Here is a 26,019-nt window from a genome sequence, read left to right on the forward strand (position 1 = left end):
CCAAGAGAATAATTAGCGGAGTCCAAATAGTTTATTGGCAATGTAAAAATTCTCCTGCTTAATCGTTCCATCTAGCTCCTTCGGTGACGAGGACCTGCTGGTGCCTCCCTGGGGCTTGGCCCAACGCTCTCCAGCAGGATCTGGTTGGGGAGGGATCTCAGGAGTGGGCAGGCCAGCTGGGGGAGGGCAGCGATGGATTCCCATGGACTTTGCCAAGGGATGCACCATGGGACAGCCTATGAAAACTTGGGCAGAGGGTGGGGCCAGCCGGGAGCATCCTGGCTGAGAGCCAAGAAGGACGAGTTCAAGGCCTGGCTTCACTACTGACTCACTTGATGGCACTGGGTCACTCCCCCTCTTCCCGTACCCATGCCCCCAGCATCCCCACCTGAATGAAGATGAGGACTTTGCACGGTTTGGTCAATGGCTACCTTCCATCCTGTGCTTGGGGGAGAAAACCTAGCCCTTGGGCACAGGGGGTGAGGGGCCCACAGTAGAGCAATCTTCCGCAGGAAAGGTTGTCCAATAAAGTGGATATGAGGGTCGGTTTGCCCAGGACACACAACTCCACCAAGGCAGCAGCTATGGAAGCGGTCATTGCTGGGGCCAAAGAAAAGAGTGCAGCAGCAGAAGGCTTCCTGATGGAGCTGAGTCCTGGAGGACAGGTGGGATTGGGGGAGGAGTCTGGCCGAGGCAGGCAACAGCACATGGAGTCTAGTGGCAAGCACTCAATAAACACTTACTGTGTGCCTGGCACTTTCCATGGGGATACAAAAACAAGCAGAAAGAAAGTCAGTCCCTGCCCTCAGGTGGCGTGCATTCCAAAGGGGCAGACAATGTGTGAAGAGTGCGCCTGGAGAGGAGTGAAGGCCCGAGGGCAGTGAGAAGACAGACTTTGTCCTGAAGGTATTTGGAAACCACAGCAGGTGCTTCAGCAGGTGAGGGGCGCACAGAAAGTACTATTTTAGGAAGATTAGCCCAGCGTTGGATTCGGAGAGACTAATAGGGGCTCTGGCCAGGAGGTAGATGGGGTGGCCTCAACTGGTGGAGGAGAGGGATCACCCCAGGGAGACATTGATAAGACTTCAGGGTAGAAGGGATGAGGCCCTGCTGCTGGATGGTGGCGAGGACCTGGAGCGGGAATTCCTGGTCTGCCCACTTTCGGGGTGACCCTGGACCCGGCTGCTCCCTCTATAAAATGAAGATGTCTCTAAGGCCCTGTCAGCTCTGTGTCCTGTGATATCATCAAGGTTTGGGTGAGCCATTGGTTGGAGGGGCAAGAGAGAGGGAGGGGACAGAGATGACCCAGAGTCAGGAGCCCAGGAAACAGTAGGATCATTCACTGAAGTCACAAAACTCGGGGTGGGGGGTGTGGTTCTCCAGGGTAACAAAGATGAGGAGCTCTGCTTGGGGTCCTTGGCATTGGGGCAGGGGGAGATGTCTCAGTGCAGACAAAGCAGGACTGGGGCTCCTTTTGGGGGGGGGCTGGGTACGGATGTGAGCAGAGAAACTGCAGGTCAGCACAAGAAATGTAGCCCTTTCTGACACTGGGGTGGGAGCCCCCACTTCTGAAGCTACACCGCTGCCTCGGCCACAAGGAATATGGAGCGGAATGAGTTTGGGGGTTGTGGAGCTTTGGGGGAGGCAAGAGAGGCAAAGGCAGGCAGACAGGGACCCCATCCTTCCTGGCTCTGAGCCAGGATGCTCCCTGCTGGCTGCCCCCTCTGCTGAAGTTTTCATAGGTTGTCCTGTGGTGTGGCCCTGGCGAAAGGGTCTGAGGTGTTCTTGGATCGAAGCTGACGGGCACAGCACTGGACAGCAGCGGCCGGAGGAGGAGACGGAGTACGGCAAAGAGGGTAAATGCCAGATGTAGCTGCCCTGCCCAAAGCAGGAGAAGGAGTTGACTGTGAGTTCCAAGGATGGGACCTTGGACCGCAAGCCCAGCAGGCATATAGAGAGAGGCCAACAGGTCTGGAAAGCGTGTTAGGGGTCATCTAATCCAAGCCCTTCATTTTACAGAAAAAGAAACTGAGACGCAGTAACTGGCGGCAGAACATAATTTGAACTCAGGACCTTCCCCTCTTTTCACTGCCAGGCTCCAAGCACTTCCTTATCTTCCTTTGCCCCGCACCTGCCTGTCCCAGGAGGAAGGCAGGGCGGGGGGCCAGAGACAGGGACTTGGCCCAGACTGCACAGCTAGGTTAGCCCAGGCTGTCTCTTTCCTTTCTGATAAGATGTGCTGCTGATTGGCCATAGGGGTGGGAGGGGGGGGAGGGCAGAACTACGGAGAGCTGGCTCCCCTGCCAGGAGCTGCCATCCTGATGTGAGTGGGAGGGCCAGGCCTTGGCCCTCAGACCCTCTGAGTGACTCAGTCCAGCTTCCCTTTCCAAGGTCCCAACAAACCTGCTCGAGGAGCAGAGGACCCACTACCCTAAGTCCACCCCTGCCTAGCAGCCCTTTCACAGGAATCCAATTCAATGACATTTACTGATTGCTGGGAGACTGGAAGCACCTGGAGGGCAGGAATCTGAATGCCAGTGCCCAGAACAAGGCTTTTCCTCAGCCAGTCAATACTTTAAAAGGTTGGCTGTGCTTCTCATATTTTTGTGGTCCTGTGTGACTCTGGCAATTCCCTTCCTCTGAGCCTCAGTTTCTCCATCCGTTAGATGAGAAGGTGGGAGATAATCTCTGAGCCTCCCCCAACTCTAACATTCTGCAAGCCTTTGACACTGCTCCGCTGGGCACCCCACATTTGTGCCTTCTGTGAGACAAGTGTTCCCTCCCTCCCTCCTTCCTCCTTGGGTTTCCGTGCTCTAAAGGCCCTGGTTTTGAAGCTAGACAGGCACGTGAACTCAAGCTTGTTCCTGAAGCCCCAGGCCCCGGTGGGGGATAGGCTGAGCAGCTTGGGGCCCTGCCCCTCCTTGGTTGGCCAGGCTCTAGTCCTGGCCCCTGCTCAAAGCATAAGTAGATGCAATTAAGAGAAGAGACTGTGCTCTGGACTATCCTGAGCCCTCTGTGTATCAGCAGCTGGTTTCTTAGGCACAGATTAGAAGGAGGAGCAGAGGTACCTAAACAAAGAATGTAAGAGGTGATGGGGGAGAGAGAGAGAGAGAGAGAGAGAGAGAGAGAGAGAGAGAGAGAGAGAGAGTGTGTGTGTGTGTGTGTGTGTGTGTGTGTGTGTAGGGGGTGGGTGTCTGCTGTAGGATAGAGACCAGGCCAGTAGCTGAAGCTGTTTCCAACCTGGCCTGTTAAGGCCTCCGTCCCATCCAGCCACACCTGTGCCTTCTGGCATCTGAGGCTATCCCTGGCATGACAGTGAACAGTGAATATTCCAGGGTCCTGGAGGTTGGGGCAGGTGTGGGGGCCACTCTGGCTTCTAGCCAGCAGGACCACTTGCCTGTGGCATCCACAGAGGACTGAGGGTCCTCAGTCCCAAGGGCAAAGTTCCTCAGGGTGCCTCCCTTTCTGCTGATGCCCAGGAAGACTGTGGTGAACGGGCAGTTTTCCTAGGCCTGCAGCGACTATGGCCGCTTCCTTCTCACTTCTTCTCCCCTAGTCCCCGAGAAGGCAGGGATGACTATGAGGGAAATGATATGGAACAGGAATGAGCACTAAGAGGGACCTTTGGCACCATCAAATCCAACTGTAGCAGTACCAGACCAGTGCACAGACAACCAAATGCCCAAGCTGTCCACACCCAAGCCACTGCAGGAGAAAGGTCCAGGAGGGAGCGGCTGGGTACATCCTGTCAGCATCGCAGCGAGGGATGGAGCCAACTCCAGGCTTGGAACTACGCAAGAGGAAGACAGAGAAGATGCCAAGGCCCAAACCTCAGCGAAAGTCAAGCCACCAGGAGACTGAGCCCAAACCCTGAAACAGCCTCAGAAAGAAGGGCCTAGTCTTAGGTCCTATATCCAGGACTAAGCAGTGTCAATTCATGCAACCCAAGAGCGAGGGAGGGAACAGAGTCTGATCCAAGGGCAAAGCCCCAGGCCAGAAACTGAGGCTGGAGATAAGAGCAAACAAAAGAAATATTACGGCCTGAGAGAAGCCCAGAAAGCAGGCTCAGAACCCAAAAGAAGAGCGCTATAACAGTTCTGAGTAGAGTCTCAGAGAAAAGAATATTCTAGCCTCAGGGACAAGAAGAGTACCTGGAAGAAATAAAACTCGAGACACAAAACGTAATGTTAAAAGAAACAGAAGTTTGGGAGGAAGCAATACAAATACCACTAAGAGCCCTGAAACTTAGAATGGGCCAAACAGAGAGTAACACCTCCATGAGAAAACAGTAACTATTCAAACAAAATCAGAAGGAATCCAGAGCTGGAAGTAAAATAAAATTGAACTAACATAACTTTAAAGAACCCCACCCATCTACTTCTAGATAGAGGGGACGGACTCGGTGCAGAGTAAAGCATTTTGGGGGATGTGGCCAATGTAGGAATTTATTTTGCTTGACGATCTACACATGCTTGTAACAGGTTCTCTTTTTCTTACTTTTTCAATAGGTGGAGAAGGGTGAGGTAGGAAAGAGAGAAATCACAACTGAAAACAATGGAAAACTGAATTAAAACAAAATCAAAAGACTAAGGGGAAAAAAGCCAAAAGAAAATGTAAGGTAGTCACTATCAAAACCAACTTATCTGAAGAGATAATCATTGGACTATCTAAAAATCATGACCAAAAAAACTAAAATGCCTTATTCCAAAAAAATCATAAACAAAATCTGCCCAGATCTGTTAGAACCAGAAGGAAAAGTGACTGTAGAACGAATCCATGGGTCACCACCTAAATACATCCCCAAGTGAAAATTCCCGTAAACATCATAACCCAAATCCAGAGCTTTCAGGTGAAAAATAAATCACAAATAGACAAAAAGAAAGAGTTTAAATTCCAAGTAGCCTCGGTAAAGATCACATACGACTTCACAACTGTAACCGTAAAAGAGAGGAGAGCTTGTAATACGATATTACAAAAGGCAGATGATAAAGGCATGCAACAGCAACAACCACTATCAGGCAAAACTGAATACAATCCATATCTTTCATGAAATAGGAGACTTCCAAGAATTCCTAATAAAAAGGCCAGAACCGGGCACAGGTTTGGAAAGGTAAACACCCAAGTAAAGAGAGAGACAGAAAGGTAAATATATGTGATCACTTGGAAGGGGTTGTATGAGAACTTTTTGTTTACATTCTAATGAGAGAAGAAATGTATTCTCTCAGGCCCTACTCTTTTCAAGGCTCATGGAGAAGGTAAGTAAGACAAGGAGAAGGCCTTGGGGTGGTTTCTTACAGTTTTGATGGTCTTAAGAAAAGAAGGAAAGGAGAAGGCAGGGGAGAGAACTTGCTATCTCATGTACTAGAGTTACACGCAATGAAGAGTCTATCGATGTAGGAAAAAGAGTCAGGGCCACAGGAGTCCCACAAAAATGATTTTCATCTGAACTGGAAAAAAGAGATTGAACATACATAAAAAGAAAGAGTGTTGTGTCGAAATATATTAAAGTCAATAGGGAAATAGGTGGGTACTGGGGTAGGAAGTTTAAGAGGGGAGGGTGAGTTAGATGAGGGAGTAGTAATGTGCAAAACCAAACCTAGCTTTGGATGGTGAAGCATGAAGGGAGCATTAGACGGGGAAAAGAAAGAGCAAAAGTCCATGGTCTGGGGTGGGGCAAGGAGAACTGGGCAAGCAGGGGGAAGCATATTGTTTCAATTATCGATCTATAGGGTTGAGTGAACTCTTCTTTTACTACCTTCTGGTTGTAAAGATGGAATATAGCTAATGCAGTTCTTAGGAGAAATGTATATGTCCAAAACATCAACAAAAGAGAGAAATAACAAATCAATGAATTGGGTATCTATCTTTTTTTTAAATAGAAAGGCAACAAATTAAAAAAACTCAAATAGTATAGAAATTCGGCAAAACAAATACTAACAAAACTGAAAGCTAAAATATAACTGAATTGATCAATAAAACTAAGCTCTTTTTTGAAGAAAAACAATAAAGGAGATAAGCAGTTGGCTTGTCTGATGTTTTTTAAAGAGAAAAACTAAACTAACAAAAATATATAAGGAGAATTCCCAATTGAATAGGAAATGAAGGGAACTAGTGGAACTGTTTTGTCTAAGTACATTCCCAAAATTTGATAACTTAGATGAAATGGATGAATATTTACAAAAAAACACACCCAGGTGAACAGAACCAAAGAAGGTTATTTAAATAACCCAATGTTAAAAAATTGATAAATTAAAAAAAAATTGGCAACTGGCAATTGGCAAGTTCAGGCCAGGTTTCTTTAGTCAACTTAACAGTTTCATCAATCTCTACCCAAGTTTTTCCAGTCTTTCTAAAAGTCCATGAAGTCATCAAGTTGCCCCAGGTTATTTATGTATCAAAATACTTTCTCCATCACCTGTTGGAAAATGACGGATACAGTTGGGGTGTCTTGGAGTACAAGCTTAAACTAATAAAAGCCACTTGGGAAAAATAAAACATTTTAACAAGCAATAAATGAACTCCCAAAGGAAAAAACCTTAGGACCAATTGAATTCATCAGTAAATTATTTCAAACATTCAAAGAATAAATAATTCCATGATTACATAAATTTTCTGTAAAAGTAGGAAAACGAAGGTTCCTTCCAAACTTTTTCTATGGTACAAATAGAATATGGATACATAACCAGAGAGACAAAGAAGAAAAAGAAAACTATAAACTACTATCCCTAATGAACATAGAAACAAAAAAATAAATAAAATATTACCAAAGAGTCTATAACAATATATTTGAAAGATTATACACCATGATCAATTTGTATTTATGCTGGGAATTTAGGGTTGATTAAACATAATAGACAACATTAATAACAAAAAAACCCACATGATTATTTCAATAGATGCTAAAAATGAAAAGCTTTGGAAAAATCTATGTATTTTTGTAAAAAACAATAAAAAGCATAGGAATAAATGCTTCTTTCCTTAGTAGGGTAAACAGCATTTGTTTAAAACCAAGATTTAACATGATAGGTAACAAAGAAAGCCTAGAAGGCTTCCCAATAAGATCAGAGATAAAACAGATATCTCCACTATCATCACTATTATTTGACATAATGTTATAACAATAAGACAAGAAAAAAGGAAATTGAAGGAGCAAATATAGGCAAAGGGTAAATAAAATTGTCCCTTTTTGTAGGTGACATGATTAGTGTATCTAGAAAATCCAAAAGCATCAGCTAGAAAATTAACTGAAGTACATTATAACTTTGGCAAAACAGCAGAATGTAAAAATAAACCCAAACAAATCATCAGCACTTCTGTATATTGCCAACAAAACCCAGAGGATGACAAAGCAAGAGAAATTCCATTCAAAATAACTATAGAATGTATATAACATTTGGGAGTTGATTTGCCAAGACACTTACAGGAACTATATGACTATAACTACAAAACGTTCCTTACAGAAATCAAGACAGACTTAAAGGACAGTAGAATTACACATTGTTCATGGGTAGGATGTACCAATACAGCAAAAATGGTAATTTTATTCTCATTCAATATCAGACCAGTTAACCTACCAACAGATTACTTTCTAGAGCGAGGGAAAAAAATAATTAAATTCACCTGAAGGAACAAAAGTTCAAGAATCTCAAGGAAAATAATGAGAAAAAAAAGTAGAAATAGGGCTAGCAACGCCAGATGTCATACCATCATACAAAATAACAAAAAGAAAAGTCTTCCTAACTCCAGGCCCGGCTCTCTATCCGCCGTACCACCTAGCTTCCCTCACACATGGACACACATTCACATGTGCACGCATGCACATACACTTACTCATACACACATTCACAATACACTTGCACAACTCACATATGCACACTCATTCACACACTCAGACTCACCCATTCTCACACTCTCAGGCTTGTGATGGGTTGGGGATGTGACCTAGTTGCTTTCCAATTTAGGATGGAGACTGGAAGGGGAGGCAGTGTGGGCAGCCCACTGTAGAACTGCCCTTGGAAGGTCGGGAGGGCAGCAGGCAAAGTTTAAGCACCTACTGTGTGCCAGGCTCTGAGCTAAGCCCTGGGGATACGGAAGAAGACAGAAATCAGCCCCAAGCTCGAGGACCAGCCTCTCACCGCGAAGCCCAGGGGCCTCCTCAGGGTGCTTGACTCAGACAGATGTGGGCATTTCAGGTGCGCGCTCCCCCAGCGTCCTCTGCACAGAGCCCTCTGTGTTCCCTCTGGCCCTGGGGAGGGGGCGGGAGGGGCTCCCTTTCTTCATGTGGTTTCCTTTGGGCCCCGACGGTCCCTTCTCAGATCCGCGGTGTACTTTCTAGCATGAGTCCAGGGGATGTGGTCTGAGGCAGGGGGCTGGGGCCAGTGCCGATTAAGGAGCTCTCCCGCTCCCGAATCCATCCTGTCTGCTTGTCTCAGACGCCCCCCTTCCCCATCGGCTGAGGCGTGGGGCGGGGGCCGCCACGGAGGGATGACCCGAGAGCCACTGGACGTAGGGCCCTGAGCGCTAGGGGACCAGAAGAGCCCAGCGGCTTCGTGGGGGTGGCCCGGCAGGAGCCGGGGGGAGGCGGGGAAGGACAGAGTAGGGAGCCCACGAGCCCTGGCCAGGAAGCTTGATCAATATTCATGAGGCACCTGGGCATCCGTTCCTTGGGTAAGTGTTTGCTTGCCTGACCTCACAGGACCCCAGGGCCGTGCCAAGCCAGGCGGCCTTGGCTCGCCAAGGAGAGGGAGATGGGATTGGACAGCAGCAGAGGAAGCCAGGGCTGTCTGCGGAGCGAAGGCCGGCGCTGATCAGTCGCGCGCTTTGTCTGCCCGGGCTCTGCCTTTCTTTTAATTGAACTGACAGTTCTGACACGCCCCTCGCCCGTGGGCCCCGCCCGCCTGGTCCTAAGGCGGCCTTCTCAGCTCCCAGGGGCCCCTCCATAGGGACAAGATGGCTGGCAGCCCCCTTGTTGTGCCGGCTTGTCTCTGAAGCAGTAGAAGGAGAGCTGTGCCCATTTTACAGATGGGAAAGTACCTTGCTTCAGGTTACAAAGCTGGGAAGCAGAGGACTGGGGACTGGAACCCAGTGCTTTTCGTCTTCCTGGGTCCTGCATGTGTCTTGGAAATGCTTCTAGGTCATTGAGAGGTTACAGAGCCAGAAGGTGGGTTCCAATCCTGCCTCAATCCTTAGCTGTGTGACCTGGGGTAAATTACTTTCCTTCTCTGTGACTCAGTTTCCATCTCTGTAAAATCCCGGCACCCCTCTCCCACTTTGTGAGGAGGCTACTCCCTCAGCCTTCCAGTGGCAGAGTAATAGGCTCCTTACCTGCCAGGGGCAGCTGTAAGAAGCAGAGAGGGCCACCAAGAACAACAAGATGCTGTGCCTGCCCTCAAGAAGCTTCCATTCTGCCTGAGGAGCTGAGACAAGGTCAGACACATAACTGAGTCTGAAACTGGTCCAGAGCCCGGGTCAGCAGGAGCTCAGAGAAGGGAGGGGCTCTTAGGCCCCGAGCAATCAGGGGCGACTTCCTGGAAAAGGTGGGCTTTCCAGGGAGGAGTCAGAGCAGGGGCCAGAAAGAGCAAGGCCCAGAGCCCAAAGGTCATTGGCCCTGCCATCCTTCCATGGGGCACAGATGCCGAGCAGCTCCGCATCTCCTTGGGCAGCCCAATGGCGAAGGTGTTGCCACTTGCACACTCTCCCCGGGTGGGAGCAGTGGGAGCCCGCCTGGAAAGGCAGAGGGGGCACCTGGCTCTAGGATCTAACAACTGGGGCTCCAGACCTTGGTAGCATTGGGCAGGTCCTCACTGGGAAGCGGTAGGGCCTGAGGATCCCCCAAGACATCCTGGAGAGTGAGGAGCTGGGGGACCAGAACCCTGTGGGGCAAGGGGCTGCCTCCAGGGGAAGGGAAGGAACCCTACTCAGCTCACTTCCATGATCCCACACTCTCATATACAATGCACATGTGCTCCCCTACCCACTCAGACATGGGCACACAACACACAGCCTTACACAGGCATTCTTATACACTCACTTATGATTTCACTCCCTCTCACACTCAGGCCTCCATCAGTGAAGTATTAATGGGCTCTGAACTAGAAATGGATTGGTGGAGACCCCACAGCCTGCAAGGAGCCAGCCCAGCTGAGCCAGCCTATGGGTGACTCCTCAAAGGTAGAGAAAAACTCTCAGGCATCTCCTGGCGTGCTTGAGGTCAGCATGATGCCTCCACGTGTAGACATCCATGACTTTGCATTTTAAGTTTGGGGACTGAGAGTGGGCGGAGAAAAGAGGGTGCCTCCTGCTTGAGGGATGTGGGGGTAACTTCTGTCCTTGCTGGAAAGGCCAACATCCCTTTGTGAAAGCTAAGTGATGTCCTGTTTGTGATCAATGCTGGGGAAATGGCCAAAGGCCCATCTAACCCTGTTAGAATTAGCCTGGGGGTTACCATGGAGGCTTCCTCAGAGGGAGCACAGAGTAAGACTACAGCATGAAGAGCTGAGTTCAGGTCTTGCCTCTCACCCTGACTGGCTGTGTGACCCTATGGCAGGACCCTAAGCGGCTCCCTATAAGCTGCTGAGAAGGCACTGGCCTGTCCTGGCACTTTGTACCAAGGAAGCCTAGGCCAGGACCTAGCCCTTTCTGCTCAACAGTATTTGATTTTGCTTTTCTCAGAATTTGAGGGCCCTGCTCTCCTGGCACTCTTGCGTGCAGGGTCTTTGATCACTTCCACCAAGGTTGGTTCAACTCCCCGGCCCCAGGTGTCTGTCACAAAGCTCAGGCTGGTCATTTCCACCTGGGTAGCCAGGTGACAACACCAAACTAGCTCCAGACGGTTGGAAGTCACAACTTATGTGACTTTTTTACCGACCCCTGAAGGCTGAAAGTGCCCTCACAAATCTGCTTCTAATGATTAAAGGTACATAGTTTCTCCACAGAACTCTGAACTGGACCTCAGCAGGGTTTTGAAACAGTCGGGAAGAGCTTTCTCCACACTCTGGAATGCTAATAACAAAGGACGCGATTTCTTTCTCGCTGACTTAGCTCTGTCATTCAGATGGCGGGATGTCCGGCTGACCTTTCTGCTAATTCAGGGGCTATCATCATCTTCTACTTTACTGCTCTGACTTCTGGTGGCCTCTGGTCCCCCCTTTCCCTGCCTCCTGTTGCATATTCTGGTCAGCTCATCACCAGCAAAGGCTCAGGGAGCCCATGGGGCACCTCACCTTTTCACTACACCCAAGCGTTGGCCACCTTTGGGTCACTTAGGAAGCCATGCCCATGGAAGCCGACAGTGCCAAGGCAGAGGCAGGGATAGAGGCTGGAGAAGAACAAAGGGGGTGGGAGAAGGAGAGAAAAACAGGAGGGAGAAAGGAAAGGAAGAGATGGATTTGTTGGGGAGAGACAGCACCAAGGGCCACAGAGATCACCTCTCAGTCTCTGTCTCCGTAGAAAAGACCATGCAGCCCAAAGACAGATTTCTGGAGCCATTTAAGATGGGCTTCGTTCAGAGCGCCATCCTTTCTCCCTGTATAAGAAGACAATTCTGAAGATACTGAGACAATTGCTATTTTAGTCCACGGGGAAATGCTGGCCACTACATACCTTCCTTGACACTTGGGGAAGGTCATAGCTATTCCAGATTCGTATGTAAAGAAAACGCATCGCTCAGTGGCCATCATGGAAACACCAGGAATGGAGCCAATGGATGGGGAATGGCTGAGGGCAGTGACCTTTCAAGAGCCAAGGCCACAGACAGCACGTTAACAGCTCAGAGGAATAAAGGTTCCTATTGATCTGGTCAAACTTGTGGTGAATGAATGCTTCCATCTTCCCAGGAATGGAGGAAGAGCAGCAACACACTTCACTGGGATGTCCCATCCATATAGTAACCCACCAAAACATCCGTGCACTTGTCTACATGCATTTATCCATGCATCTACCCACCTATCCATCCACCCATCCACCCATCCATCCATCTACTTATCCATCCATCCATCCATCCATCCATCCACCCATCCATCCATCCATCCATCCATCCATCCATCTACTCATTCATCCACCCATCCACCCATCTACTTATCCATCCATCCATCCATCCATCCATCCACCCATCCATCCATCCATCCATCCATCCATCCATCCATCCACCCATCCATCCATCCATCCATCCATCTACTCATCCATCCACCCATCTACTTATCCATCCATCCATCCATCCATCCATCCATCCATCCATCCATCTACTCATCCATCCACCCATCCACCCATCTACTTATCCATCCATCCATCCATCCATCTACTCATCCATCCATCCACTCATTCATCCACCCACCCACCCATCTATCCATGCATCTACCCACCCACCCACCCATCCAGGAAGAACTGGGTTCAAATCCAGACCCATACATACAACAGAAGTGTGGCCCTGGACAAGTCACCTAACCCTAAATCTGTATTTTAGCTTATAAGTGATGGGAAAGATTTAGCACGAAGTGTTTCATCCCTTAGGGGCTCCTTATACCAGTAAAATCACAGGGCAAGGCTTCATTCCTCCTGCTTGAGTTCCATGCTTTGGAGATCCCAGCCAGTCTTGAGATTTCTGGATTCCATGAATGGACCAGGCCTGGCTGCCGTCAGGTTTGGACCCTGAGCTGCCTGACACTTTCACCAGTGACTACCAACTCTACTGGTATAGATGGCATGCCCACTATATTGGTATGTGACACCACTCTGTGCACCAGAGCCAACATCCCAAAGCCCATGAAAAGATAGGACTGAATCTAAGAAGATGAAACTCACCAGAGATGAATCTCAATTCTGACAGGAAGGGGACAAAAATCATCCTCCCAAATATTATATGGGGAGGACTGAAGAGAGTGACAGTAACTGTTCTGAAAAAGACCCGGGGGTCTGAGTGGACCATAAGCTCCATGGGAGCCCCTCATGGGATATGTCAGCCGAAAAAAGCTAGGAAGATCATGCACTGCGCCCATCTCTTAGGGGCAGGAGGCGATAGCCCCGGAGTGTGGCTGTCTGTCCAGAAGGTCACTGAGGAGCTGGAGAGGGTCTGGAGCAGGGTGACCAAGAAGGGGAGGATCCCAGAATCCATGTCTGAGATACAAGAACTGGTTGAAGGGACTGGACCCTGGCATAGGTGAATTATTCCTAAGCCAGCTGTGAGCTGGGGTTGAGAAGATGGATCACGGGAGGGCTGGGCAGGTGGGGAAGAATTCAGATCACATGATCTCCAGGCCCCTGGGTGGGTGGGTGTGAGGGGGAGGAGGAAGGAGGCAGGTGGAGACCAATGTGGCTGCATTCAGTTTTGCCCCAGGGGATCCTGGATCTGGAGACTAAGGAAAACTGGCTGAGGCTCAGGCTCATCTGGGGGCCTCGCCCCCAATACAGAAAGACAGATAGTCTCCCCAGGAGCAAAACTACTAAACGCTGACCACTGTGGAGGGCCTCCCTGAGCCCCTCAAAGGCAGAGCTAAGAGGGCCCTAGGAACCCCTTTCTGAGCTGCCTCTTTCACAGATGAGCAAGGTGGAGTGATGGGGGAGGGTGGACAGCACAGCTGGCGAATGGTGTTGTGACTGCCTGTCCTCTTCACCCCACTTCAGGCTCTTCTGCCACCTACATGGATGTCTCCTGGGACTCTAAGCCTCCCAGGGCAAGGACTGAGTTATGCTCTCCTTTGTAGGTGGAAGCTCACCCAGAAAAGTGCTTTACACACAGTACAGAGTCAATGAGTTGATACAGTCACACCAGGACTAACCCAAGGCCCGGAGGTGTCAGGGCCTCCCAGCATCACAAAACCATGGGGTGCCCTGCATCGCCTCACTCTCACTTTGAGGCTGCCTGTGCTGTCATCTGTAGGACATTGAGTGGTTCGGGGCCATCTGTGACCAGGAGGCCCTCCTTTTACAGCAGCTCCCCGACCCCTAGACATGCTTCTTTCATCCAGTTCCTAGTTTCTGGATACCCAGGCTCCTGGCTCTTAGATACCAGGGGGAAGGAATATTAAAGAAATGGCATTGGAATTCCAGGATGAAGACTCCTCAGGCTCCATTGGTAAGTCTTGCAATGTTCCAAGCCATTGTCCACAGCCAGGATGGCCCGTGGGGTGGGGAGTGGGTGAGGAACGGGCAAAGGCCAGCATACTGTGAGCACTATCTCTGAGACAATGAGGTGCCCCCAGTGATGGGCAGGCTGAGTCTCCAAAGGGTGCCCAGAAATCAGTATTGGGTCCCCACAATCCCTGTCTATATGGCATCAGAGAAAACAGGCCAATGTGTTGAAAGAGACACAAGGCAAACAGAAATATGGGGAGGACAGTCACTTCTTAGCAAACTCTTAGAAAAGTCCTCCAGAGATAGACATTGGCAATCTGCCTCCTCCTACGTGATGCTAGGGCTCAATTTCCATGGGCCAGGAGGCTGGCTCCTCTCCAGAATGGACCCCACAGCCTTGTCCCAAATGATCCATCATGTAATCTTGGCTGAAGGCACAGATCACCAGTGTGAACTGAGAGGCTGGGCCCTTTCCTGGCCCTGTGTCGGAGCCACAGCCCAGACCTCAGGGGGCCCTCAGTCTTATGGGGAGAGGGGGTCCCCTGGAGAGCCCCTGGTCTGGGGGGAAAGGCATAGTACAGCAAGCCCTTGGTCTGAGGCAGAAGCACGGTCCTCCTCTTAGGGAGCCCCCTGTCTGAGGGGGCCTTCTGCTCTGACTCTTCGAACCATCAGTTCTCAGGATTCTTATCTCCTTCCCTGCAAACCCCCACTCCAAATGAGAAGGGACTGCCCAGTATGGGGCTTCCTGGAACATCCATCATCAGAGTACAAAACCTTCGGCCCATGGGAAGGTGTCCAGGATAACTGGTGGGCAGGCTAAGGACTCATTCTGAGAGGGAAGGGGCATCTACACAGCCTTGTTGGGGCAACAAGCCCACCACAATGGAAAATAACTCTGAGGAGGTGGAGGATCCTGCCTTTTGAAGCTGCTTGTGCCTGATGCTCAGTTTCTGCCCTCCCCACTCCCCAGTCCAATCTTTCCCCACTTCTCCCCGCCCCCAACGTGGCCACAGAAAACTTCCAGGCAGTGCTGGGAGAAGTCCTAAAGGAATCCCAGGCACACAGAGTCAGAGTTGGGAGGGGCTGAGAGCAGAGAATGTCACAGCTGGGGGCACCTTGTTCCACACTTCTACCCATCACATATGTGTGGTCCTTGTCTACATGGCATTCTATCTCTCATATCCACATCTTTGCAGGGGCCATCCCAAATGCCTGCAATGCCCTCAAGGCTCAGCTGAAATGCCATCTTCTGGGGAGGCCCTCCCCTGGATGGACGCTCCTCATGTACATACACCCACACATCTGCAGTTTTCCTCTCCTCATCTTGATTGTAACATCCTTTTTTTTTTTTGCAAGGGGGAAGGCAGGGCAATTGGGGTTAAGTGACTTCGCCAAGGTCACACAGCTAGTGAGTGTGTCAAGTATTTGAGGCCGAATTTGAACTCAGGTCCTCCTGACTCCAGGGCCGGTGCTCTATTCACTGTGCCACCTAGCTGCCCCTAACTGTAACATCCTTGAAGGCAGGCCTGCTTTCCTTTTGTTTCCGGATGGACAGCTCTGAGTGGGAGCTTAATTGATCCTGGTTGGTTGATTGCTCAATTGACTGAACAGAGGATTTCTTGGAATCCCCAGAGTCCAAACCCCTAGTTCTACAGATGAGAACTCAATGCACTGTCTCCACTGGCATTGCATCAGGGAATGCGTTGGTGCTTGGATGGTGGGGTGATCCATTAGCTTGTGGGCACACCAGGTTGGCCTGGTCTGGTTGATGAACCTCCTATAGGCACCTCTTGGCATGGATCAGTTGGGGAGGGGAAGACAGGCTAGAGAATGGGAAAGACTAGAGTTTCAAGATGTTTCTCTACTGAAAGCCTGGCAGGGAGGGCACCTGACAAAAGGAGTAGGCAAACCCTGCCAAGCTTACGGTTTTGCCCAGAGCCAGTTCCCTGTCTGATCTAGTGGCTGCCTTCTCTGCCAGTGATCAGAGCCAGGGCAACAGAAAACAGTTTCCCTGGAGGCAAGGGGCCTCTAGGGATAGAGCACTGCAGGGGCCTCCTGTGAGCCAGTGGCCCAGGAGGAAGCCAGACAACTTTGGCCCCCCTACTGTGAGTGAAACACCCAAATCTCTCCTTGCCCACCCCTGGCCTTGCAGCCCCAAGGCTACCCACAGGACCAGAGGGGAACAGCTTCAGCCATGTAAAAGTCAGAAGGACCACCCAGAGCCCCTTGCCTTTCCAAAGCAAGCTTGTCCCTGGACATCCATCCATCCACCCGTCCATCCATCCTCTATCCACTCATCCATCCATCCATCCACCCTCCATCCATCCATCCATCCATCTGTTCGTCCACCTACCCACCCATCCATTTGTCTATCTAGCCAGCCAGCCAGCACTGCCCTCCTCATTTTCTTGTCACAAATACACAGAGTTCCAATTTTTCTCCCTGCCAGAGTAATTAATGCCAGGAAGGACTTAATCAGAGACCCGGGAGGATCAGAATTACTCTCAAGCCAGCCTAGTCTGTTTGCAATTATGTTAATGAGGAAATAGAAAGGAAAGTTGTTGTCCCTTCCCCTGCTTTTAATTTTTTTCTTTTCAGAGACCCCAGAATAATTTGCCCATTACCCAAGAATTAGGATAGAAATGTTCTGCAGCTGAGGGAAACCTCTTCCCCCCAGGACTCCGCTCTGAGGAGGCCACCGGGGAGTCAGGCTGAAGACTTGGCATCATGGAGGAGGGGGCTGAGCGCTCAGGGCACAGGATCCTGGATGCAGAGGCCGGCAGGTCCCACCCCACTGTGATAGGGGCTGATAGGAGGAAGTGAGGATGAGAGGGGACAGGCCTCACCCAAGGGCCCTTGGGCAGTAAAGGACAGAGGTAGGATCTGGCCCCAGGTCTTTTGACGCCAAAGCCAGAGCTTTGTCCTGGCAAACAGCGTCTGAAGGCTGAGGGATGGTCAAGGAGAGACTTTTATTCACTAGGACTTTGATCCTCAGCCCCTACCTCAGCGGACCACCATCTACAACTATACAAGGTAAGTCCCTGGGTGGGGGGAGGGAAAGGGCAAACCCTCCCTCCTGTTGGGGTTGGGTTGGTAGAAGGAAGGGAGGAGGCTTCAGGAACAGAGAAAGCCCCAGATGGGAATAGTAGCAGGATGAACATGTTCAGGGGTGCTTGGGGAAGGGGGTGCCAAGGAGGGCCCTCCTGATTCTAGGGTTCTGTGCTAACTGGGCTGTAAAGATGGGCAGGGCAGGCTCAGAGAACCCAGGGGACCTGCCCCCAGGAAGGGGCTGGGCTCTGTCCTAGAAGGCCCTAACCAGGATGCCACTCTGTTGGTGAGATCTCGAGTCCAAATCTCCATTATAGAGATGAGCACACTGAGGCCCAGAGAGGTGAATATCCTATAAGTTCTAAGTGGCCAAGACAGGATTTGAATGTGGGTTCCTCTGACTGCAGGTCCTCTGTGGATCTGGGAACTGGGGTGGGGCTGCTGAGCTCAGACTCTTACAGAACCACAGAATGCTTATGCCAAGGTCATTTCAGACCTCCAGTCAGCCCTGCCACTACAGACATGATGTAGGGAGTCTCAGAGGGACTGGCCCCAGGCTCCTCACACTGCCCCTGCTCCATGCTTGGACATTGGGAGGGGCTTCCTGCTGGAGACAGCATTGGAATCGGGCCTCAAAGGGCAGGTGGAAAGGTTGGAGGAAGAGCATCCTGGGCAGAGCCAAGGCCAGAGGAGGGAAAGCAGGGGCAGTGGTCAGGACTTACGCAGGATCATACAGAGGGGTCTAACCCCTGGCCATTGTCTAGCCTGGGGCACTGTTGAGGTCCAGCCTGCGGGGACTGCCTCTCCCCACCCCAGATGTTGTGAGTCTCCTTCCCCATCCCTGAAATGTTTCTTATTGCCATGGGGAGGAGGGGAGAAGGGGCCCAAGATAGAGAGAGCAGCAGCAGCAGCCTGGGCTACTCCTGAGGGCTGGCCTCCAGCCTGGGGCTGCTGAGGCAAGGGGGCGGGCGGGCGGGAACAGCAGGGATGGGGCCTCTGGCTCTCCCAGGTGAGGCCCCAACACAGCGGCCCATTGTCCCCATTGGCTGGGGATGGTGGCTGCCAGCGGCCTTCCCCGTCATCCTGAGCCCCCCGCCCCCACCCTCCAGATCTAGTTTCTCCTCTGTGGCTGATCTGAGTTTAATGACAGGACAAGCCTCATCTTATCAGGCACAGAAACCACTTGTGCGCCAGGATCAATGGCGTCTTTATTGGCACCGAAGGGCTGACATTTCCCCCCAGCACAATTTTGTCACAAGGCACATCTGTCAGGTGTTCCCGGTGGGAAAGCAGGAAGTAGCCCAGATAACTGCTGGGTGAGACACTGAGCCAGCAGATGGAGGGCGAGATAGACAGCCCAGGGACAGAGACAGGCATGGGGGAGGGGGCAGGGAACCAGCGCTTTCACTGCAAGTCCCCGGTCCATGCCCAAAGGCATTCATTCATTCATTCATTCATTCATTCATTCATACATACATACATCCATTCATGCATTCATCCATCCATCCACCCGTCCATTCATTCATTCATTCATCCATCCATCCATCCATCCATCCATCCATCCATCCATCCATCCATCCATTCATTCATCCTGGGCCGTGAGCAAGCTCTGGGGCAGAGATACAAAGGATAGACCATGCTGTGTCCTGCCCTCGTAGAGCTCATGGTTGAAGAAGGAAGACTTCTCTGGGTCTTTGTAGCTCCTCTATAAACTGGAAGTGTGGGATGACCTGATCTCTCTGAGTCTCCTGTCCTATAGTTCTGGGATTGGGAATCCATAAACTTCAGCCAGAGGCCAGAACAGTCCAGGGGTCACCACTGGAAAAGCCTTTGGAGAAAGACCTCGAGGGAGGACAGATTCTTGTTTCCAAGAAGGTTTCTTCGAGGATGAGCCGATGTGGTTTCCCTGGACTCCCTTCCCAGCCCCAGCCTTGTGCACTTCTTGGGCTCCTGGCCCAGAGGAATGACCTCCTCAGGCACCAACAGAATTGTTGGCTATAAGGGCAGAGCCATCTTGGACAGCTAAGCAATCACAGATGGGGGAGGTGCTGCAAGACTGAAAGCTTGGAGTCGTTCAGTGAGGGGGAGCCCATCACCTCCTGAGGCAGCCCCTTCCACACCGGGACAGCTCTCATGATTAGCAAATTTGTCTTGACTGAAGTCTAAATCAGTCTGGTTGTGCCTTCACACCATTGGACAAAGCACATCCCTCCTCCCCAGGTCAGCCCTTTGAGAACTGGGAAGCTCCCAAGCCAATCATTCTCATCATTGGTCCTTTTGTGACATGGACTCAAGGCCCTTCACTGTCCTGGCTGCCCTCCTCTGACCACACCCCAAACTGAGTACAGCTTCAAATGGCATCTGGGGAGAGCTCATCTCCTTTTCCCCATAAGCTATGGCCCTTCTGATGCAGCCCAAGATTTTGGTGGCCAAAGTCATACTGAGTTTGTGGTCCACTAAGACCCTAGAGAGAGTTTTCAGTTAAAAATCCCTCCCTCTTAGTGAGAATCTGATTCAGAAGAGCCTTTCTCTTTGTGGCTTCCACCACCTTTCAAAGGAGGAAATAATCATTAAATCCAAGTTGAGAAATCATTAAGGGCCCAGCTTTGAGCAGAGAGAGATCGAGCTCCAGGATACATTTAGATAATTGAGGTCCCTTACCCTACTACCTCATGCCTCTGGACCAGACTTGTGATCTGTTTTTTCAGACTTTTCATGGCAAAATAAATGCCTTTGAATATCTGAAGGGAAGTCATATGGAAAACACTTTAGAATTATTCGGAATTAGGGGTAATGGGGGAATTTGCAAAGAGGTCATTTTAGCTTGTAATCTTCATGAGGGATCATGTCTTCAAATTCAGCAAACATTTATTAAGCAGCTACTAAGGGCCAAGCATTGGGCCACACGCTGGGCTACCAGAACAAAAAAGAGGAATGGTCTCCACTTTTGAGGAGCCTCTATATTCTCATGTCTTTCTCTGTCTCTCTGTCTGTCTCTGTCTCTTCTCTCTTTGTCTCTATCTCTCTAACATTTCCAACACCGATCCACGTCAAAAGATTAATTGGTATTGCTGTGATCAGTGAAAAGATTCCCATACTTAAGGACCTGTGATTGTTGAGAGTGGACATTCCCTACACTGACGCAGACCCCAACTCTCTCTTCAATGTTGTCAGGCAGTTGCTCAGGCCAAAAAATCCACTCTCTTCCTTGATGTCTCCCTAGCCTGGTCAGTGTTGATTTGCCGTTTCTCCTTCATACCCCTCTCTTCTGCACTTCCCTATTACTGTTAAGGGAACCCCCTCCTTCCAGACTCTCTAAGGTCCCAACCTAGATGTCTTCCTGGATGCCTCACTCTCTCACCACCAGTCTCCCATATCCGAGCAGTTGTTAAGGCCTATCGGTTTAATCTCTGCAACATCTCTCATCTATTTCACTTCTGGAACATCTCTGGTCTATTTCACCTCTGCAACATCTCTGTCTCTTTCACCTCTGCAACATCTCTGGTCTGTTTCACCTCTGCAACATCTCTGGTCTATTTCACCTCTGCAACGTCTCTCATCTATTTCATCTTTGCAGGGTCTCTCATTCATTTCATCTCTACAGCTCTCACTGATTTCACTCTGCACCATCTCTCATCACTTTCACCTCTGTACCCAAAAAAAGTCCCTTTTCTCTTCTGACCCTGCCCCCACCCTGATGCAGACATTCATCATCTCAGGCCTGGACAAGTGTAGTAGCTGCTGGGGGCTCTGCTTCCCTCAAGTGTCTCCCCACTCTGTTTCATCCTCCATTCATCCACCAAAATGATTTTTCTAAAATGCAGGTCTGACGATGGAACCCCCCTCCCTATTCAAAAAGCTCTAGTAGCTCCCTGTGACCTCCAGGATCAAAATGCTCTGTTTGGCCTTCAAAGACTTTTATAACCTGACCCCCTCCTCCCTTTCCAGGTTTTTTACACCTTACTCCTGGAACAGGTGGGCTCCAGTTTGCTAGTTCCCTTTTGTAAATCCTTTGGACGGTTTTGTGCCTACAAGTTTCGGGTTTCACACATAAAGAGGTGTCTGTGCTGGATAAAGAGGTAACCGGACCACGTGCCTGAGTCAGTCAGAGGCACCCTTGTCCACAAACTAACTCAGGCCTGCATGAGGATTTGGGAGGAGCATGGCCACCCTTGAAGCCCCAAGTACTCCGTGAGAACTTCTGGGGGGACCCTGTGTGCAGCGGCAGTCAGAGAATGCTATGGGACGAGGATGAGGAGATTGGGAGGAGGAAGGACGAAGGCAGGTAATCAGTCAACAAGCACTTATGGAGCACCTGCTGTGTGCCAAGCACTGGGCTGAGTTCTGGTGATGCAGAGAAACAACTGTCCCTGCTCTTCTGGAGGAGGGGAAAGCCATGGAGACCTCGCTGGGCACTGGGGGTTCAGCTGGCTATGCCAAGGAACTGCAGAGACAACGAAGGGCTTCCAAGAGGTCCTCAGGCCCAATCTTTATTTTGTTTCCAGAAGAAATAAGTGGCTTTTTAGGGAATGGAAAACAAATCCGATTCAGCCCCATTGTGGTGTCACCCAGGACATGCCCATGCCTTTAATCGGGAGAGTACACACACGGGGGTGTATGTATCTGCATGTGGGTGATGGGGAGGAGGGAGCTGGGAGTGAGTGAGAGGGGCCAGTGGCCTCAGAGTAACAAAATCACCAAGGTCATGGCTCCAACCATTCCTTCACCATCCAGGAGGGAAAGAAAAGCCTCAGATAGCATGACTTCTTTCCTAAAGCAACTCTGGACCAACCAGGAGAAGCCTTCGACCAGAAAAAGTGAGGAGTAAAAGATGGAGGAAGGGAAGGAGGGAAGGAGAGAGGAAGGAGGGAAGGAGGGAGGGAGGGATAGAAGGAGGGACTGAAGGAGGGAGGGAAGGAGAAAAGGAGGGAGGGATGGCAAGAAGGAGGGACTGATAGAGGGAGGGAGGGAGGAGCCAGCCACCCTTGGGCTTCAGAGCCTCCTTTAGGGTGAAGGGGAACCAGGCTCAGCTCCCTGGGTCCTCCCTCACCTCAGAGTCTGACTGATCCCCACCTGAATTTACAAATGGGCCCATCTGCCCAAAAGACTCTCCTCTCCACCCCACCCCCATTGAGGTCTGCCTCCAGGCTCAGACTAGTCCCTGAGCATTCACCCAGAAGGGCCCTATTCAGAACACCTTGCTTCAGACATCAGACTCCAAGCCCCAGAGACCTCACTGTGTGCACCACACCCATGGGCTCACACTTGCAGCCTTTTTCCCTTTAGACTCCTCACTACTCCTGCAGAGTCAACGAAACCCAGAGCAGCTCACTTCTACTGGAGCTGAAATGTTTAAAACATCCATTTTCCTATAGGCAAATATCTGAGAGCTAGAAACAGGGGAACTTGGGCAGAGGGTGGCTGTAAACTGCAGAGAATGGAGCGTGCTCTGAGCATGCCTCAGTCATACAGTACAGGCTCGGAGCCGGAAAGGCCCTGGACAAATCGTTCCCTCTACCTCCCTCACTTGACAGTGAGGGGAACTGAGGCCAGGAGCCCGCAAGGGCTTCAGTCATACACAGACTCATACATTTAGGCTGGGATGGGCCCAACTGATGCTACTGGAGGGTTGAAAGAACAGGCGGAGGGAAGGCCCCCCAGAGTGGGGCTTCTAGGCCCCAGAATCAGAACCTCAAGTCAGGAGGGGCCTCAGGGCCTAGCTGAGACCGAGCCTGGGAGCATTCCTGAGCAGGGCTGTTGAGGTCCTGACCTTGCCCAACAAGGGGGCATAAAAGGACACAGTTGGAGGGACAGCCTGAAGGAGATCCCGGCCAGGTAGAAGCTCCTCCCTGTCCCTTCCAGCTCTGCCCTCTGGGTCCAAGTAGCACAAGACTAATTTCTCTGCCTTGGTGCAGCCCAGCAGACAGTTGAAGGCACTCAACATACCACAGCTCCCCCCCTTCCCTTTCTCACCCACAGACTTTGTTTCTCCAGGCTAAAGTAGCTGAGGAGGGCTACCTAGAAGGGGCAGGCCAGGCCTCATCTCCGAAGAACAGGGAGCCTCATGGGAGGAGATGGGGCTGCCAGGGAGAGAGGAGGCAGGAAGGCAGCAGCCTGGCAGGCCCCAGGGATGGGGGAGGGGGGAACAAAGAGAGAGAGAAGCTTGGAGAAGGGGCCTTGAGCTCGGACTGATAGATGCATTTTTGACAGGGCTACTGATGACTCCAGGAATGCTGAGAGTCCTAGTTTATCTCAGGCTCAGGGCTTGGGAGCACGTCTGGGGATCCCGTTATCAGTAATGCATTGTGTCCCGCTCATCTCCTGACACGAGCCAGCCTGATGGTCTGGGGACTTCTCAGATAGCTCAGGGTCTCCTCCTCCTTGTTCTGGCCAGGCCATCTCTGGGCCTTCTCTTCCTCTTTCTGGCTGGGCCATCTCTGGGCCCTCTCCTTCTTGTTCTGGCCGGCCGTCCCTGGGCTTTCTCCTCCTCATTCTGGCCAGCCATCGCTGGGCCTTCTTCTCTTCTTTCTGACCGGGCTGTCCCTGGGCCTTCTCTTCCTCGTTCTGGCCAGGCCATCCCTGGGCCTCCTCCTCCTTTTTCTGGTTGGGCCATCCTTGGGCCTTCTTCTCCTCATTCTGGCCATTCCATCTCTGGGCCTTCTCCTCCTCTTTCTGGCAGGGCCATCCCTGGGCCTTCTTCTCCTTGTTCTGGCTGGGCTGTCCCTGGGCCTTCTCCTTCCTTCCTCTTCAGCCTGACTTCCATTCTTCTGAATACCTTCCCCTGACCCTGAGTGACAACATGGGATGCAGAGAGCCCCAGGTTAGGAAGTAGGACCAGGCTTGTGTTCTGGCTGTCACTGACTGGCTCTGCAGCCTTGGTGATATCGCTTCCCCTTTCTGAGTCTCAGGTTCCCCACCTATAAAAGTGGAGCCAGTCCTAAGGGCAGGCTGGCCACCCAGTTTTGACTCAGAGGGCCTGGCTTCAAACTTGAACCGCTTCTTGTTTCCCAGGGCCTTTGGTGCACTTCTGGGATGGACGTACGGCCTCTCGGCCTCCTGCGCAGAGCAGACTTCACTTGGGGAACGCCATCCGTGGTGAGACTCGGTGGTCTCTCGAGTCCTCCCACTCCGGCGTGAGGAGTTGAGACAGAGAGAAGATGACAAATGGACTCAGCCATGTCTCCCGATGACCACACAGCCAAGTGCAAACCGGGCCTTTCCAAAAGAAATGAGATGGAGTGAAAGGAATGTATCGATCCCAGCTCGGGCTTCCCTTGGCCTGAGTCTGCCTCTTGGGACCAAAAGCCTTTGTATCGTCTGTCCGATTCATCTTCTGAGCGCTCATGGAAATGATGAAGCTGAACCAGCAAGGCCACTTTGTCCCTGGTCCCAGCGGCCCCCATCGCCCGCCATTCATCAGGAGCTGTCTGTCATTAGAACACACAGAGCAAGGCTGGAGCATTTGAGTCTGGCCAATGGAACGCCTCCATGAGGCTAATTGCTTCTGTAAGTAGGTAGGCCCACAGACACCGGGAACAATGGCGGGGCAGGAGGACAGCAGGCGTCAGGCACCCTCCCTCACTCTCCAGTGAGGCCTCTCAGCTGCCTCAGCCCCAGCCATTGATGGATGGGGGATGCCCAGGCGATTGGGAGGATTGTGTAAGCCTTGTACGTGAGCACTGAGGAGATGAGTCAGAAGGCACCAGGGAGGCTTGGAGAGGGGCCAGCCAGAGAGAGGGACCGGACAAAGCCTGGGCCACCTCTGCTCATAGTGTGGGGCTTGGACAAAGGCCTGGAGGTGCGGTCCCCACATCTATCACAAGAGGGATCCTGCAGGTCCTCTGGGAGCCCCCGGCCTGACAAAGTTAGCCACGCAGATGTGTAGAGAGCACCCCCTCTGAGCAGGGGTGCCTGGCATCATCCTGAATCACCCCAGACTCACTGGGATTCAGGCTTTGGGTTGTCACGAGACACCAAAATCATCGGCTTGTGTATGAACGCTGATTGACTGATTACTGACAGCTTGTATTGATTTATTCCCTAACGGCGGGTGGCCTGTCCTGCTCTGGGCATCACACAAAGAGACTGCATTGGACCCAGCCCCCAATGCTCTGGGGATCCCAGTCACTGGGGGAGGCCCCAAGCCAGAGGCTTGACCAGGGCAAACCAAAGGGCGTCTCAGGTAGGGGAAGATGAGCAGGAAATCCTGCCTCTGGTTCTGGAGGAGGAAGGACTCCCCACGGACCTGAAGCCAATCTTTCCGTTGAGATGCAGAAAAAGTGATGGTCACACCACAGGGTTAGCCCTGATGCTATTGTGGCCTAAGCAGGGCAGTACCCATGAAACACACAGAAGCGTTCTCAGAGCCCAGCAGAGGGGCCGCTTTCCCTGCCCACCTGGGGGCCAAGGGCTGAGGGTAGGCCCAGAAGGAGCTCCTGCTTGGGCCTGGGAGACAGAGCCCTTGGCCTGGTCTCTGGTCCCTGCTTCCCGGTACAGGGCCAGCTCCACCCCTGAGGTCCCAAGAGAGTCGGAAGCACACTGCCCCAGCCAGACGCTGCCTGCCAGCCTAGAGAGTGGCCTCCCTCCTCCCTGCCTTGCTAAGCAGGATGGGCTTCACGCACTGATGGAGGCCATGGTGTTTGGCTTCTGGGCATTGGGCTGTTTTTCAGGCTCCAGGTTATTTTTTTAAGAGTAGAAGGAGGAGGAGGAGGAGGGGGAGGTGAAGGCGGATAAGAGCAATTCCCCACCCTCTGACCCTCCTGCGGCCCCCAAAGTGGCTTGTCAGCAAAACCCTCTCTCAGCACAAGGCTTGCCAAGAATCTTCTGGCTGGGGTCTGACACCTCATTGAGAAGGAATGGGAGGCCGGGGGAGGGGGACAGGAGCTCCCACCTTTGCAGCTGCAG

General features: G+C 51.4%; 1 protein-coding gene across 1 annotated transcript in view; it reads right to left on the bottom strand.

Annotated features, from left to right (window-relative positions):
* Positions 1-1,335: 1,335 nt before the first annotated feature.
* The window catches only part of KCNQ1 (potassium voltage-gated channel subfamily Q member 1), a 275,625-nt gene continuing 250,941 nt past the window's right edge, over positions 1,336-26,019 (bottom strand). Inside the window, exon 16 of the mRNA XM_036765323.1 lies at positions 1,336-1,878. Coding sequence (XP_036621218.1) covers positions 1,336-1,878 — 543 coding nt within the window. The remainder of the gene's footprint in view (positions 1,879-26,019) is intronic.

The sequence above is a fragment of the Trichosurus vulpecula genome, chromosome 6 (assembly GCF_011100635.1).
Source record: "Trichosurus vulpecula isolate mTriVul1 chromosome 6, mTriVul1.pri, whole genome shotgun sequence".
NCBI lineage: Eukaryota > Metazoa > Chordata > Mammalia > Diprotodontia > Phalangeridae > Trichosurus > Trichosurus vulpecula.